The sequence below is a fragment of the Rana temporaria genome, chromosome 6 (assembly GCF_905171775.1).
Source record: "Rana temporaria chromosome 6, aRanTem1.1, whole genome shotgun sequence".
NCBI lineage: Eukaryota > Metazoa > Chordata > Amphibia > Anura > Ranidae > Rana > Rana temporaria.
The window spans coordinates 107,881,991-107,898,932 of NC_053494.1; the positions used below are offsets into that span (position 1 = coordinate 107,881,991).

A 16,942-nucleotide genomic window follows, 5' to 3' on the forward strand; every position below is an offset into this window, starting at 1 on the left:
CTTGGCAATTAGGGAAGGAGGAGCACTGCCGACTGACTGATTCAATCATCAGGACTTTTTCATGATCTACTCACATATATATTAAGAGATTTCTCACTAGGTTTTTTGCTTGATTAAATATCTACGATTTACATTGCACATGAGTTAATACGAGCGCATCAGTATTTATTCATTTATCATTTGGTTTAGTTCACCGTTTTTGATTGCTGCTGTATTATTTAGTTATTTATTGTGTGATTTCTTTGAGATTATTTGTTAGTAGTGCTGTAGTTCTTTTTCACAGTATACAGGTACGCTAACCAGGGAAGAGAAAGGACCTTATCATTCTACTGCTGTTCTCTCACTGTCCAATCACAGGCTGCAGTGGAGAGAAGTCAGGTCACTAATATAACGTGCAGAGCAATGTAAGGCTGTGATCACACAGGAGCAGACAGCTGTCAGAGAGCTATACCTCTGTGGCAGCTGTCCTATCATGACTGCAATAATAGGACGATTCAGTGCATCACACACAGCTTTTTTTGTAGTGCCATGCGATTCTGTGCAGTGCAGCTCCAGGCTGCATTGCAGTGTAAATGGGGTACACAGAAAACAAACAGTTTTCTGTGCGTCCAAGCATTTTACAATGCAGTAAAACCCCTGTCACCCCAGTATGTGTGAATTGACCCCAAGTGCAAGGTCAAAATTATACATTCTTTGGCAAATAAACAGCTCTGTGCTACTGTGCGTTTCACTGGTTGCCAAGAGTTCAGCTTTAGCTTGTTACCAATCTTTGTAATGCGCCCTAAAATATCAACGTGTTCCCAATCTTCTTCTCACTGTGGAATGTGACAATATTTAAAAAGCACTTCTCTAATTTTGAAGCCTTTACCTTCTTTTCGATGAGAAACTCTTTCACAAGCGGCACCGTGTGTTTAGAGAAAACATAGAAACATGGGCACTAGAAGGGAGAAAAAAATGAAATTATACCTAAAAAGTAGAGGTGTAACGTGAAATGCAGCTTAGAGTAAAATTGTGTTGTTGATAAAATTTAGAAATAACATGATTTACTTTCATTAGGCAAATTACAAAAAATGACAATTTAATTAGCTTGAAAGACTTGTTTACAATAGCAGCAGTCCTTTGAAAAGTGATCTGCGGTAGAACACTTTGCAGCAGACAATATGTTGCCTCTTCACCTGTTTTAACCCTGAAATACCAGCACAGCTCAGTTGCAGAATGGCTGTGGAGTGGTCTCATTCACATGCAGAGATACAGCCTGCCAAACACTGTGTTGGATTAAGGGGGCAGTTGGGGGAGGTTAAACCACAGCTCAACTGCCTATTTTTTATCACAACCCCCTGCCCACACGTCTGAAGGAGGCATTAAATAGACCCTGGCCCAGATTCAGGTAGATTTGCCCATTAGTTGCACATGTGAAGAGCAGCTGATTTGCTCTGCGCTGGGGCAAATTGGAAAGATTGCCACCTGATTCAGGATTCCTTTTGTCTGCTAACTTGCTCCTTTGTAAGGCAAAAATCAGGGCGTAAGGCAGCGCAAGTGAAAGTGGGTGTGCCCTATGCAAATGATCTTTTTTCCACTCAGCAGTGGTTTGCTCCTATTTTCAGGGCAAATTTTGCCCATCTGCTTGCACTGAGCAAATAAATAGGGGCAGACCTGCGCAGGTCCTGTGCAAAATTACATCCTGCTTTTCCCACCCCCCCTGAGCAAGGAAATTTTGCCCTTTTTGCTGATATGGCACCTCCTCATGAAAAAAAAAAAAGAAAAGCTAATTTTATAGCTTCAGAGATGAAGATACTTCTTGCGGCACTCACGCGCCATAGTGATGTGCTGTATGGTGCCCAGCGGCAGCACTCCACTGTAGTTTAAAGGAGGGCTATCTATGATGGCATTACCCTGGACATAAATGCCCTAGGTAATGAAGAAAGGACGTGGGAGGACATTCAAAAGAAGTTGAATGACATGCGGCGTAGGGTCCGGGATAAGCTTGTGCTTATCCGTAAGCATACGAGTGGCACGGGAGGAGGACCACCCTGCAAGATCCGTCTAAATCCTGATGAGGAGGTGATCGCGCAAAGTCTAGCGCTGGAGCAGGTGGAGGGAGTCCCAGGCTACGACTCCACTGTTGGGGACTGGTAAGTTTTTTGTTTTCATATTTGCTGTGTATCATGGGAGGGGGTAGAAGTGAACATATGAGGGGGTAGAAGGGAACATGTAACAAGTTTTTTGTTTTCATATTTGCTGTGTATCATGGGAGGGGGTAGAAGTGAACATATGAGGGGGTAGAAGGGAAGATGTAAAAAGTTTTTGTTTCTCATATCTGCTGTGTATCATGGGAGGGGGTAGAAGTGAACATATGAGGGGGTAGAAGGGAACATGTAACAAGTTTTTATTTCTCATATTTGCTGTGTATCATGGGAGGGGGTAGAAGGGAACATATGAGGGGGTAGAAGGGAAGATGTAAAAAGTTTTTTTCCCTCATATTTGCTGTGTATCATGGGAGGGGGTAGAAGGGAACATATGAGGGGGTAGAAGGGAACATGTAACAAGTTTTTATTTCTCATATTTGCTGTGTATCATGGGAGGGGGTAGAAGGGAACATATGAGGGGGTAGAAGGGAACATGTAACAAGTTTTTGTTTCTCATATCTGCTGTGTATCATTGGAGGGGGTAGAAGGGAACATATGATAAGTGTGTTGCTCCAGCAACATATTTTTTTTGCGTCATCCACAGATGTTGATGATGAGGCTGGGCCATCGTCGGCTGTAGGGCGACCCACGCCATCCCCAGAACATCATGGGGTCCAGTCAGGCCCCCTGCAGATACTGGGCATGTTGGTGGAGGAGGATATTGGCCAGAGTCCATCTAGGGAGGAGGAAGTGGTGGAGGAGTCCATTATCCTCAACCTGGATGAATCTGTGTACCTCCAGGAGGATCCCACCATCCCTGACCTCCCCACCACCCCCCCGACCATAACGTCATCCCCCTCCAGGGCAAGCCCCTCCAGTTTCCCCCCCTCCAGTGTCCCTCCCTCCAGTGTGGCCCACTCCCCTTCTTCTCCCTCAGTTCGTGCCCCAGCCTCTCCTCCAAGGAAGGCTCTATGTAAAACGAGGGGTGTACCCTCCAGCCTCCGTGAAGGTCTGCAGGAGGAGCAGGCCCGGCAGACCCGCCATATAGGGGACATGGTGGGAGACTTGAGGCGGGTGGCGGACAGCCTGGCATCCTCCTCCTCCTCTCTGCAGCCCTCACCCTGCATGCTGACTGGGGGATACGAGATACTGAGAGCTTGGAGGAAGTCAGTGCCAACTGTGGAGCCATGGTCACCTGCATGGTCGAGCAGCAGGGCGCCATCGCTTTGCTAACAGCGGAGGTGAGCAGGTTGGCAGGTGCGGTGGAGGCCAACACTGCTGCTGTGCGGGAGGAGGGGAGATTAACCCAGCGGCAGCAGAGGACCAATACCACCCGGCAGATGCGGATGTTGGCCCAAACCAACAGCGTGCTCACCCGCCTGGCCAACGCCATGGAGGGCATGCAGGCACCACCTGCCAGGAGTGAGGAAGTAGGGGTTGATGCTCCTCCCCCCCCTCCATCCCCACCCCATGCTCCATCCCCACCACAGGCTCCATCCCCACCACAGGCTCAACCACGCAGACTGAGGAGCCATAGCCTGGGCACCCTTGGCACAAGGATGTCCAAAAAAATATATATAGATTTTCCTTTTATTTTTTGTATTTTTTACCTATCCCTTGCTGCTCATATAATGAGCTTTTTCTATTTATTTTGATTATGCTTATATTTTTTTTTTTTGGGATATTTTTTTTTTTGCTCAGATTAGGAGCTTTTCTATATTTAGTTTATGCTCAAAGTTTTTTTTTTTTTTTTTTTTTGTAGTCCCTACACACGGTGAGGAGTGCTGTAGTTGCTCTCCAGCTGACCTGTGGCCATCTGTTGCTAACTTGCCCCTGCTTTTATAAAGTGCAAATTTGCCCCGGCCAAACAGCTTGCGCGCTTTGGGAGCAGAATGCTCCTCACACGCGCAAGTTTATGAATCAGTGGCAGTTCCTCATTTGCATATTTGCTGAGGGAAAACCATGAGAGCGCAAGTTGCTCCCTGAGCAAAATTGCCCCTTAATTGCGCCGGGGCAGAGAAACTGCCTCTGTGCAAAAATGGCACATTTCAGGCTTAGCTTGCTTTCTGGGTCACCTGCAAATTTGCCTGGGAGCAAATCCGTACTTGCGCGGCGCAAATCACACTTGCTCCTGCGCAAGTCGTACCTGAATCTGGGCCCCTGTCTTTAGAACGTACACTGAGCTGCACATGCACAGCTTAGTGTACACCTTCCACACTCCTAGGCACTGGAATGAACAGCCAGCTGGCTGAGGATTCAGCACCCAGGTGAAGCCAGGGAGATGATGTCCCCCAGTGAGGGACATCGTGAGTGTTGCATTGTTTGAGCATAGGTACAGTATTTGCAAAGTTTAATTATGCTTTAAAGTGATTGTTAAAGCTGTTATTTTTTTCATTTATTAAAACATTAAACATGTTATACTTACCTGCTCTGTGCAATGGTATTGTACAGAGTGGCCCCCATTCTCCCCTGCCTGGGACCTTTGCTCCTCTTCTTCTGTGTCTGCCTAATAGCAAGAGGCAGACATGCAGGCTCGACCATGAGCTGAGCTGTGTTCATCCATAGACACATACAGCATGTCTCAGCCCCACCCCAGATCACCTCTCACAGGAGTCGATGGCTTGTGACACCAGGAATAGAGGAGAGGAGAGAAGAATTTAAGTTGGAACAGCTCTTGATCAATACAGGACTCAGGTAAGTATTTATAGGGGGGCTGGGAGACGCTGCTATTATAAGGTTTTTTTACCTTAATGCTGAGAACACATTGAGGTAAAAAAGAAAACCTTTTGCCTTTACAACTGCTTTAAAAAGGTTGTAACCCCACCTCCCCCCCCAAAGGGAAAAAAAAGGGGGGGAAGAGATCCTGTTCCCTTATAGCAGATTAAACAGCACAGTGCTTGTGCTATCTAATCTGTCCTTCTCTATGATGTAAAAAACCTGGTTTATCCTGCCTGTTCCTGTGTCCCCCTTAGTGTGCTGACCATGGTAATCATGGCTGCTGATCCATGATACCATGCTCAGCTTACGTGCGGCCACCATCCACTGCTCTTCTCCCTCCCTCCTGTGTGTGTGAGCTGCCTCCTCTGCCCCTCCTCTCCCGCCGCTATTAGTAGCTGGCAGTAAAGGTAAAATAAATGACTGCCGGACCCTCTGTTCTACTAAGCTATACTACCCTGTGTACATGTTTGTATAAAATTGTGCCTGTAAATACCTTATTTCAGTTAATTTCTGGCTGGTCACATGACCTCCCGCTGCTCTCCTCTCACAATCTAAGGGCTAGAGCAGGAGGAGCTGAGCAGATAGCACAGCAGTCACATGACCTCCCAGCTGACTTTAGAGGGAGATCTTGGCCCATCCTGCTGTAGCCCTTAGATCAGAGGTGGAGAGCAGCCAGAGGTCATGTGACTGGCCAGAAACGAACTGAAATAAGGTATTTACAGGCACAATTTTATACAAACATGTACACAGTGTAGTATGGCTTAGTAGAACAGAGGAGCTGGCATTAATCTTTAATTTACTTTACAACCAGTTTAAGTTGAAACTAAATTCTTCTCTGTCTTGCTGTACTTAACTTTTGTCTCATGCAAATGCAAAAATAAAAAAATGTAATACAAAAAAAAAACACACAGAATGGTCAAACATTTTAAATGCTTAGTTGCATAGTTTTTCCTTTCCATAAGAACCTATTCAAAATGGCGCGTTGCAATAACATGCATTATGCTGCTTCACTTGAATGCTCCAGTTACACCAGATACATTGGGAGTGCGCTGGGCGGTTAGCTCAGCGCAGTCCCACCGCATGACAAGGAAAATGCCTTGTCATCTGTATGCCCGATTTACACCACTGCGTTGCGTGGTTTGCAGGAATGGGGTGCTGAAAAAGAGTAGAGCATGCACTACTTTTTTTCAGCCGACTGCGCAGCAGCCAATTGATCTTTTTTTCACTTCACTTGCACTTTGCATTTAAATTTGCTAAATTTGAGAGTCAATTTCCGAGAACAGTCCCTTCCTTCTTGCGCATTACATTCCTCTCCTGGTCTGGGTGTCGAATTACATGCTGTGCTGGCCCAGCTATTCTCACCTCACTACATAACCATATACACAATGAGGGTCATTTACTAAAGGCAAATCCACTTTGCAATACAAGTGCACTTGAAAGTGCAGTTGCTGTAGATCTCAGGGGAAGATCTGAAATGCAGGGAAGCTCTGCTGATTTTATCATCCAATCATGTGCAAGCTAAAATGCTGTTTTTTTTCCCTTGCATGTCCCCCTCAGATCTACAGCGACTGCACTTCCAAGTGCACTTCAAGTGCACTTGTAGTGCAAAGTGGATTTGCCTTTAGTAAATAAACCCCCATGTATTCTTATATTTAGTCCTACTACAAATGACAGCATCTTTCTATACTCTTTACAATGCCTGAGGTAAAGCTTTTGGGGCAGATCCACAGAGCGAGTACGCCGGTGTATCTACTGATACGCCGGCATACTTTCAAATTTCCTGCGTCGTATCGTTGTTTTGAATCTTCAAAACAAGATACGACGGCTTCTGGGTTAGATCCGACAGGTGTACGTCTTCGTACGCCTTCGGATCTAAGATGCAATACTTCGGCGTCCGCTGGGTGGCGTTCCGCGTCGGGTATGCAAATTAGCTATTTCTGACGATCCACGAACGTACGAGCGGCCGGCGCATTCCTTTACGTCGTCTTTAGTTGGCTTTTTCCGGCGTATAGTTAAAGCTGGTATTTCGTCGCGTATAGTTAGACTTGCCATGTTAAGTATGGCCGTCGTTCCCGCGTTTAATTTGAATTTTTTTTTTCTTGCGTAAGTCGTCCGTGAATTGGGATGGACGTAATTCACGTCTATGTTAAAAAAAATGACGTCCTTGCGACGTCATTTAGCGCAAAGCACGGCGGGAAATTTAGGGACGGCGCATGCGCAGTTCATTCGGCGCGGGGACTCGCTTCATTTAAATGAAACACGCCCCCTAATCGCCAATTTGGATTCCGCGCCGTTACGCCGCTTGAGATACACTACGCCGCCGTAACTTACGGCGCAAAATCTTCCTGGATTCGAAATAAAGCCAGGTAAGGTACGGCGGCGTAGCGTATCTCATATACGATGCGCCGGGGCAGATCTTTGTGGATCTGCCCCTTAGTATGCATAATGCACACTCTGGATCCTCACTCAAATATAACCAGGGATGGACTGGCCATTGGGACTACAGGGAGTTTCCCGGTGGGCCGATGGATCAGTGGGCCGGCTTCAGTGACAGCGGACCGCCACCCCCCCCTCCGCTCCTCTGTTTCTCCCTTTCCGCAGCGCTCACCTCCTCTCCCTCTCCGCAGCGCTCACCTGGGGGGGGAACAGAGAAGCAGGGGGAGGACCAGAGGAGCATGGGGGAGGGGACAGACAGCTGACTCAACAGCTATGGCCTGGGAGTTTCTCACTTCTGCCTAACCTTGTCCCATAAGAGGGGGGGGGGGGGGGCACCGAACTGATTCTTTGCCCCGGGTGAAATAATGTCTAGCTTTCCCACTGGTACTGCCTATAAGAGTACCAGTACCAGTCATTCTACTCTAATAAAGTAGAATGGCTAGTGGCTAGTGAAGGGGGAGAGGGGGCTTGGGTGGCCGGGGGAGGGTTGCGGGAGTTGTCCAGCCGCCATGGAAGAGACCTGTCAAAGTGGGCCAGTCTGGATGAAGTCCAGGGCCAAATTTCTGTCCCAGTCCAGCCCTGAATATAACTCACAGCATTTCATACTTCATGGTTATCAGGTTCACATATTTGAGATCTTACGGCTTGTCTTGATGTTGTATCGGTGGGTGAAGGTTTTTCCAGTAAAGCTGTGATTTTTTGGTTTTCATCTGTTTCCAGAATTCCATATTTCCTTATTTCTGAATGAAATAGAAGTTGTCTTAGTAAGAAGCACTGTGTATAGTTTCAAAGCATTACATACGCAAATTACAAAAAGAAACGTTTCTCAACTTTAATAAAAGCATTGCGATAATATGCGTTCATACAGACTAGACAGGAAATAGAATGCATTTCACACAATAGAGGTATAATGGCTTTCTGTCATGAACATTCCTACATACATGCTAGGGGGATTACAACTTGGGGAATCAATAGTGGAGAAGGATCTGGGGGTTTTGGTAGATCATAAGCTTAATAATCGCATGCAAAACTACAAGCTCCATGAGGCATCGCAAGGCTGGCAGTTACAAGTATGACTCCCACAGTCAGAGGCATGATGGGACGTGTAGTTTCGCAACAGCTGGAAGGCTGCCAGTTTGAGACCCCTGCTCTACAGCCTCAGAGCTGCATATCTGCTGTGTGAGATCTAAGGCACTGCTGCCTCTGAATGCTAGTTGCAGATCTGGAATGAAATTTTGCATTGTAACTACTGTTTTGCTCAATGTTCACCTTCATAAGGCTTTGTCATAAGAAAAGAAAAGTCTGGTGTCTATCAAATGGCAACCTTTACACATACACACAAGGAATGGTAAGTCACAAATGGGGAAAGGTCAGCTGCAGGGATATCACAGGCAATACGGGTGACCAGCCCTTTGCCCTCTGCCTGCCTTTTTTGGGCACATCTTCCTGTTTAAAGGCAATAGATATTTTTAATACAGTATATGTAACATAGGAACATGTAACTTACCTTCTTCTCTGCAGCTGTATGACATTACTAAGTTTGCTTGGCTATTGCCTTTATGAAGTGTTTCATATTTCTCTAAAACATCTTGCAGATGAAAATCTTCATAAAATAAGGTATCCCTGAAAAAAAAAGGTAATATGTTTCTACTTATGCTGTGTTTTCATTTATTGAATGTTGAGCAATGTAAAACTATAAGGGCTAATTCACAGGAGTGGAGAGGGTCCAGACAAGAAGAGACTTGCTTATGTGGCCAGGAGGTGTCCAGGAGTGACGGGTTCTTGTATACAGCCAGCTGTACAAATCAAGGACAAGTGTGGCTGTACACCTTTCACCGCACATTCGCATGTGTACAGGGATGGATTAGTGGCCCTAGACACATTGGCCCAGATTCACAAAGCACTTACGCCGACGTATAACAAGTTAGGCCGACGTAAGTGCAAATGTGCGCCGTCGTATCTGTACGCCAGACCCACAAACAGATATGCGCCTAAAACCAGGCTACACCCCGCCGACGTAGCTTGCTTACGTCGGCGTAGGGTGGGCGCACATTTAGGCTGGGTGCATGGTGCCGCTACCATTGATTAACCATTCAAACGAGGGAAATACGGCGATTCACGAACCTGCGTGCGCCCGACGCATGCTACGAGAGGTGCGCGTAAGTTGTACGTCCGGCGTAAAGTTATGCCCCATAAAGGAGGTGCAGCCCAGCAGCAGACATGCAAAGGTTTGCACCAGAAAACACAAGCCGGCGTATTTTACGTTGGACGTGTGTCTGGCCGGAGCGTAGGTTACGTTCACGCCGTACGCAGTGATCCAGCGTAGTTTAGGCAGTTGTTCCGACGTGGTTGTGAGCAGGCGCAGGGGGATGCATCCACGTCACGGCGCATGCGCAGTTCGTGATACGTATCTGTCTAGCGCTTGGCCCATCATTTGCATGGGGTCACGCCTCATTTGCATGGGTTTGCATGGGTCACGCCCACCTCCACCTACGCCGGCTTACGCCTTCGAATCCCACGCCAGGCTGGCGCAGCGTTGGGAGCACTGGCTTGCTGAATTCAATGCTTGCCTCTCTGCGCTACGCCGGCGTGGCGTACGGCGTTTACGTTACGGCGGCATAATGTGCGCCCACCTCTCTGTGAATCTGGGCCATTCTGTTTGTATCCACGGCAGCTCATCCATCCCTGTATGCATGCAAACGCTCAGATGTGTGGTGAAAGGTGTATACCACAGTTTGTGTGTAGCACCGATAATACATTTATTATTTTTACTGTGTTTAATCAAGAAAGATATTTGTCCACTTAGATATACATTAAATATACAAAATTCAGGCTCAGTTCACACTAGCCGACTCTCTAGACACGCGATTTTAAGTGCCACTTAGTGCAGAACCTTTTTCTGAGGTCGCAGAGGCTTCAGTAGTGTCAATTTGAACAGCTCTCATGGAGATACATGGCATTGCACATTTCCAGCGACTTTGGGTCTTACAAGTCGGATCCTAAGACCCCTTTCACACTGAAGCATTTTTACTGCGTTTTCATCTCAATTGACCCTTTCACACTGAGTCCTGCAAGCAGCATCTTTGGAGCAGCTTTTGGGCGCTGAAAAAAACGCTCCAAAAACGCCCCTCTCCATTGAAATGAATTGAAAGCGCTGTAAAAACGCCTTACCCTTTCACACTGAGGCACTGCAAAAAGGCCCTAAAACTTTAGGGTCTTAGCGGTGCTTTACCAGCACATTGGGATTGCAGATGAGGCTTCGCTCCAATAACGCTCGAATAACGCCCCATAGTGAAAGGGGCCTAAGCCTCATAGTTAAGCCATAATACCACAATAAAATAACAACACTTACCCTCCAATAACAATGACATGATCATCTATCCTAAATCTCTCAATGACCAGTTGAAGGCAAGAGACGGCACCTAGACGCTCCTAAAGAGAAAACATTTTAGTTAAAATAAACACAATACAAATTAGACGTAAGGCTCAATTCCACAATGATAAGGATCTTTATTTTAACCGTGTGACTATAATTTCCAAATCTCATTTGACTCAGCTTATTTAAAGTAGTTCTAAAGTCTAAAAAAAAAAATGTATACAGGGGATTTACGATGCATTCTCTGCATTAAGGTAAACCCCCAACCGTCCCTAAAACACTTACCTGTCTCCACGCCACTCCAATCCAGTGCTGTCCCAGCTGAAGCCCTGCTCTCCTCTTTTCCTGGTCTCACAGGAATCACTGAGGGCAACGAGAGCCATAGGTTCCTGATGCTGTCAGTCAAACTCCTGTGAAAAATGAAAGTGGGTGGGGTTCACCAGGGCTATGTGTCTCTATGGATGCACACAACCTAGATTAGAAGTGCGCCTGCACGGGTTCCTCAACACGCAGCTTGCTAAGAGGGCACTTAGAGAAAGAAGGTAAAAACAGAGTTGGTGGGGGACCCCAGAAGAGGAGGTAAGAAACCACTCTGTGCAATGCCATTGCACACAGCAGGTAAGTATAAACTTATTTTTTATTTTAACCACTTCAGCCCCGGACCATATTGCTGGTCAATGACCGGGCCACTTTTTGCGATTCGGCACTGCGTCGCTTTAACTGACAATTGCGCGGTCATGCGACGTGGCTCCCAAACAAAATTGGCGTCCCTTTTTCCACAAATAGAGCTTTCTTTTGGTGGTATTTGATCACCTCTGCGGTTTTTATTTTTTGCGCTATAAACAAAAATAGAGCGACAATTTTGAAAAAAAATCAATATTTTTTCCCTTTTGCTGTAATAAATATACCCAAAAATATATATATAAAAAAACATTTTTTTTCCTCAGTTTAGGCCGATTTGTATTCTTCTACATATTTTTCCAAAAAAAAAAAAAAAAAACGCAATAAGCGTTTATTGATTGGTTTGCGCAAAAGTTATAGCGTCTACAAAATAGGGCATAGTTTTATGGCATTTTTATTCATATTTATTTTTTATTAGTAATGACGGCGATCAGCGATTTTTATCGGTACTGCGACCTTATGGCAGACACTTCGGACACTTTTGACACATTTTTGGGACCATTGGTATTTTTATAGCGATCAGTGCTGAAAAAAATGCATTGATTACTATAAAAATGCCACTGGCAGGGAAGGGGTTAACACTAAGGGGCGAGGAAGGGGTTAATTATGTTCCCTAGGTGTGTTCTAACTGAAGCGGGGGGTGGGACTGACTTGGGGAAATGACTGATCGCTGTTCATACATTGTATGATCAGGCATTTCTCCCTCTGACAGGACCGGGAGCTGTGTGTTTACACACACAGCTCCCGGTTCTCGCTCTATAACGAGCGATCGCGGGTGCCCGGTGGTGATCGCGCCCACCGGGCATGCGCGTCGGGACCAGGGGCGAGCGGGGGGCGCTAAGTAATCACAGGTAAATGCTTAGGGCTTAGGCACACGGCCATAAGGAGGAGTGTGCTATGAAGGAGCGTGCATAACCTTTGAAAAAATTTCCGCAGGGGCCACAGCTGCTGCGTACAACCAGACATAGAAAGCAGTTATAGGATGCAGCTGTAAACACCCACATAGACATACAAATCTGTTCTCAGACATTCTGCATCCAGAGTTGTAACGTCACTCTATGCACATTGCCTTTTGTGTACAAGCACCTTTTAGTTCCTAATAGAGGAAAACTGAAAATGTATTATCAAATACTTACCGAAATTTTTCTTTCCTGATGGACTCCATGGCAGACTACGTGTGGGTTTAACCCCATCTCCTCTCCAATGCTAAAGGACCCCATAAGTTTGAGCTCACCGCTAGGGACTGCATTCCGGAACTCCGTCTGCCATGGAGTCCATCAGGAAAGGAAAATTACAGTAAGTATTTGATAATAAATTTTCAGTTTTCCTGACAAACTCCATGGCAGACTACGTGTGGGAAATAACTAGCCAAACCACACGGGGTGGGTATGCTTAACAAAAAAGATTTAATTTGCCCCGTCAACCGACAAGATTTTTAAACCAAAGTTCACAGAAGATAAAGCAGGTTCTATGTAATAATGTGACACAAAGGTATTAATGGAAGCCCATGAGGCTGCCTTGCAGATTACGTCAGAAGCCACATGCCGAGCTGCTGCCCATGCAGCCAACAAACCCCTGGTAGAATGTGCTGTTACCGACCTCTGGAGGAGCCAAGCTCCTGTTGCACGGTTTGAACGATCCAGGCCACGATCGTTCTGGACGAAGCTCATCTTCCCCCGTTCTTGCCAGAGTGTAGGACAAACAGGTAGTCGGGGCAACTAAAGGAGAATGTATATAAAACAAAAGAGTGTTATCCCACAGAGGGAGAGGAGAATGTAGCTTGCAGGTACTCTTTCAGTAATTCGCCTACATCTAGTGGATTCCTGAATGTAGGAAGGGCTATTTCTTGGTTCTCGTGGAACACTGAAGTAACTTTTGGGTTTGAACCGAGCATAGGGATGAGGACTACTCGGTCCGTAAAGAAAGTCAAGAATGGTTCCTTATGACCCAAAGACTCGATCTTGTTGCCCCCCAGGAGAATTGCCGGATTAGAGGGTGAACAGCCCAAGATGTCCTGGAGAAGGCCGACAAGGGCGAGACTTGGACCCTGAGGGAACTGATGGCTAGAGACAGATCTAAGCCGGACTGAAAAAAACTGAGGACATCCTGAATTCCTGGATCTTTGTATGATCTGCCCGCAGGGGATTATAATTCGACAAACTTGGTCCATATTCTCCCATAGACTCTATTTGTGCTTGGTTATCTCGAGCTCATGAGGGTGGAAATTACTCTTGATGGGCACCCCGAGAGTTTCCAGTCTCTCCCCAAGAACCAGACCACCAGTCCCAGTATTGCAGGACAAGGGTGCACGACTGCTCCCTGAGAAAGAAGGTCCGGCCTGAGAGGAAGAGGTATTGAATCCCGTAAACTGAACTGGGACAGAAGGGGGAACCATGGCCTGTTCGGCCAGTAAGGCGCTATCACTACTGCCTCGACCACTTCCGCTTGAAGTCTCTGCAGGAACTTGAGGATGATCGGAAAGGCGTATGCCCTGTTGAAGTTCCACTGATCTGTCAGGGCATCTATTCTGAAGGTCTGACTCCAGCGGCACAGAGTTTAATACTTCTTGATCTTGAAGTTGCAGGGGGATGCAAATAGATATACTTTGGAATTGACTCCCAAGGACAGGATCCATTCAAATGTCTGCACATGAAGAGACCACTCGTTGTTGTCCAGTGTGGACTAACAGCTGCTCCTTGTCTTGAGACAGCAACAAAAGATCTTCAAGATAGTGGTAAAAGCCTATCCCTTTTGTTTTGATGAGGGCTACTACAGCCAGGAGAACTTGCGAGAAGACTCGGGGAGAGGTTGTTAGCCTGAAGAGGAGGCAGGTGAACTGTAGATGTTCTTGCCCTACTCGGAACCGGAGTTATTTGCAGAATTCCTCTGCCACAAGCAAATTTTAAGTCGATCGAGATAAGCCAATCGCCTGGTTATACTGCTTGCTAGATGGTAGACAGCGATTCCATTTTGAATCTTTCGTATTTTTATAAACTTGTTCAGATAAGTTAAGTCTATCATGGGGCGCCAGGAATCGTTTTTCTTTTGCACTAGGAAGAGAGGGGAGTATACCCCCTGGAATTCTTTGCCCTCTGGGACAGGCACCTTGAGTTCTCAGCGAATCCACATAGGACAGTAATACCTGCTTCTTTCCTTCTGACTGTGGCAGCAGGGTGGAAATTACCCTGGAGGGAGAAAAACTGGCGAAGGACCACGTGTGCCTTGATGGTCCAGTAGTCCAAGATTGAGGCCACCCAGACGTGCCGGAAAATAATCAGGCAAGCTCCTACCCGACCTGCCAGGGTGGGCCCAGTCTCAAAAAGACTTGACCTGCTCACGTCCCCTGGATGCCTGGCTCTAGGCGGATTTCTGGAAGGGTGCCAGCCTTCTGCTCTAATTCCTTCTGAAGTCCCAGCCAAGCTTGTAAAAGCGTGCTTCCCTTGAATGCTGGGCACTGCGTCTTTGCGGGGGTTTCTTTTGACCAAACAGACGCCTACCCTGAGGGAGGAAGCCCGACTTCCCACCCATGGCCCGGGCCATGGCACTGTCCAGTCTGTTGCCGAACAGCGAGGGCCCCTCAAAAGGGATCCTACACCAGGCTTGTCCGGATATGCCGGGTCGGCAAACCAAGGGCATAACCACAAGGCCCGCTTAATCCATGACCGAAGACAGCATAGCCCAGACCAACAGGTCGATCAAAGTCTCCCCCAGGAAGGCCACTGCCAGTTTCAGTTCCTGGACTGCCGAACCTCTGGCTAGCTCTTCTGAGACTCTTTTGAGCATGGAGTCCACATTCTCTGTCCAGGTTTCCATAGCCTTGGACAAAGCCACTAGGGCCAGGGTGGGTTTGCAAGCCATAGCGACTTGCCTGTAAATCCTCTCAAGGTCTTGGTCTATCCTTCTCTCTAGGCCATCTTTGAAGGATACAGCAACTTCCAGGGGAAGAGTGACGTGCTTGGAGAGTCGCAACAAAGCTGCGTCTACGAGGGGAGCGTTTTCCAGATGCTTCACCTCCTCAGCCTTAAAGGGGTATAAACTGGGGGTTCTTCTTGACATAGAGGTCTTCTTATTTACCTTGCTCCATTCCTCATCAATGATATCCTTAAGTTCAGAAAGGAGTGGAAATTTGGAACGTTCCTTTCCCAACTGTTTAAAGAACTTTCTCTGCTTAGCCGAGGAGTGGTAGCGTCTACCCACTTGAGGGCCTCTTTGGCCGCCTTAATTAGTGGGGAAACCAAGGTGTAGTTGAAGCTTCAGACAAACTGATCTCCCTCCACCCTGCTGCGTGAGGAATCAGGGGAGGCATTGTAGGACTGGAATGGGCCAGATCCTCCAAGGCGTCGTCAGCCAGGGAGCCAGATAAGGCAATGGGCTGGCTCTGCGTGCGGGATGTACCCCATTCCTTTAGGGATTGTTGCACCACACGCTTAACAAGAAACTCCATCTGTTTGTTTTCTGTCTTTTTCCCCAACCGCCCGGGCATAGCATGGATCACACAGGGATTTGACTCAAGTCCCAAATCCCCAGCAGGCCCTGCGATCAGAGTTGCTGTCATGGCGGCGGGTGCAGTGCCTAGGAGAAGGAATAGGAACATCTCCTCTGCTGGTGGGTCCCAGTCAAAGAGTCGTGTCTGGACCTGGATGATGAGTGATGATGTTGCTGCCTGGCAAGGTCTCTGTTGTCTTGGACTGCCATTTAGTGGTCTGATCTGGAAGGGCTGAAAGGAAAGAAAGAGGAGGAGGGGGGGAATACGAAATCAAATATTTTAACACATTCTTTGCTAAATTATTTTGGCCTCTCCCCCTCATCTGCACACACCTTGTGCGTGAAGGCTGGCCGCACAAAGGCGGTGATCTGTCCATGACCCCTGGACGGAACGACAATCCAGATGGCGTAAACACACATACACTTTTTTTTTTTCTTTCTTCCTCTTTAAGAGGAAGCAAACAACATACTCCTGCAAAGGCTCACCTTGTCCTGTGTGGTAACGATTTCAGGGAAGCTGCCACTCACTGCCTGCAGAGATCCCAACCTGACAGGAGATGACAGCTATTTGAATCTTCTGCTTTGCGCCTGCCCCATGGAGAACAAACGAAAGGGCGCCTGTGCAGCCATGGGTCGCTCCACATTTGCGAACCAAGCCTCGATGCATGCAAAGTCGAACCCAGAAATACTATGGCGTCCTGGAAGGCAGAAGCGATCCAGGCGCCTAGAGAGACCAAAAATAAAACCAACAGGGGAGGGGAGGAGGACATACAACATAGAAAGACAAAAACAACTGCCATCGAGTAACGAAAAACCGCAGACCTTGCCAGCCATGGAGAAGCATGTCAGACGTCCATCCTGGGTATACACAGGCAACCTCCCTTCCACCATAGGGGTATCTTAAGGACTGGAAAACCACTCACCCTGGGTTGCACTGCATAGTTGGTATCAGGAACAGAAGTCATCCCTACAGGATGTCGTACAGGAACAAACGTGATGAAGGTCCATGAGGAGGACAAAAAAAGGAACACAGTCCCTAGCCGGGAGCTCAAACTTATGGGTATGGGGTCCTATAGCATTGGAGAGGAGGCGGGGTTAAACCCACACATAGTCTGCCATG

General features: G+C 47.2%; 1 protein-coding gene across 3 annotated transcripts in view; it reads right to left on the reverse strand.

Moving 5' to 3' along the window:
- The window catches only part of LOC120943694 (bifunctional protein GlmU-like), a 72,786-nt gene that overhangs the window by 20,927 nt on the left and 34,917 nt on the right, over positions 1–16,942 (reverse strand). For all 3 annotated transcript variants that reach the window (XM_040357146.1, XM_040357147.1, XM_040357148.1), the window contains exons 4-7: positions 10,633–10,712; positions 8,788–8,903; positions 7,923–8,020; positions 869–937 (exon numbers count right to left, since the gene is read on the reverse strand). In XM_040357146.1, the coding sequence (XP_040213080.1) occupies positions 869–937; positions 7,923–8,020; positions 8,788–8,903; positions 10,633–10,712 (363 nt within the window). The remainder of the gene's footprint in view (positions 1–868; positions 938–7,922; positions 8,021–8,787; positions 8,904–10,632; positions 10,713–16,942) is intronic.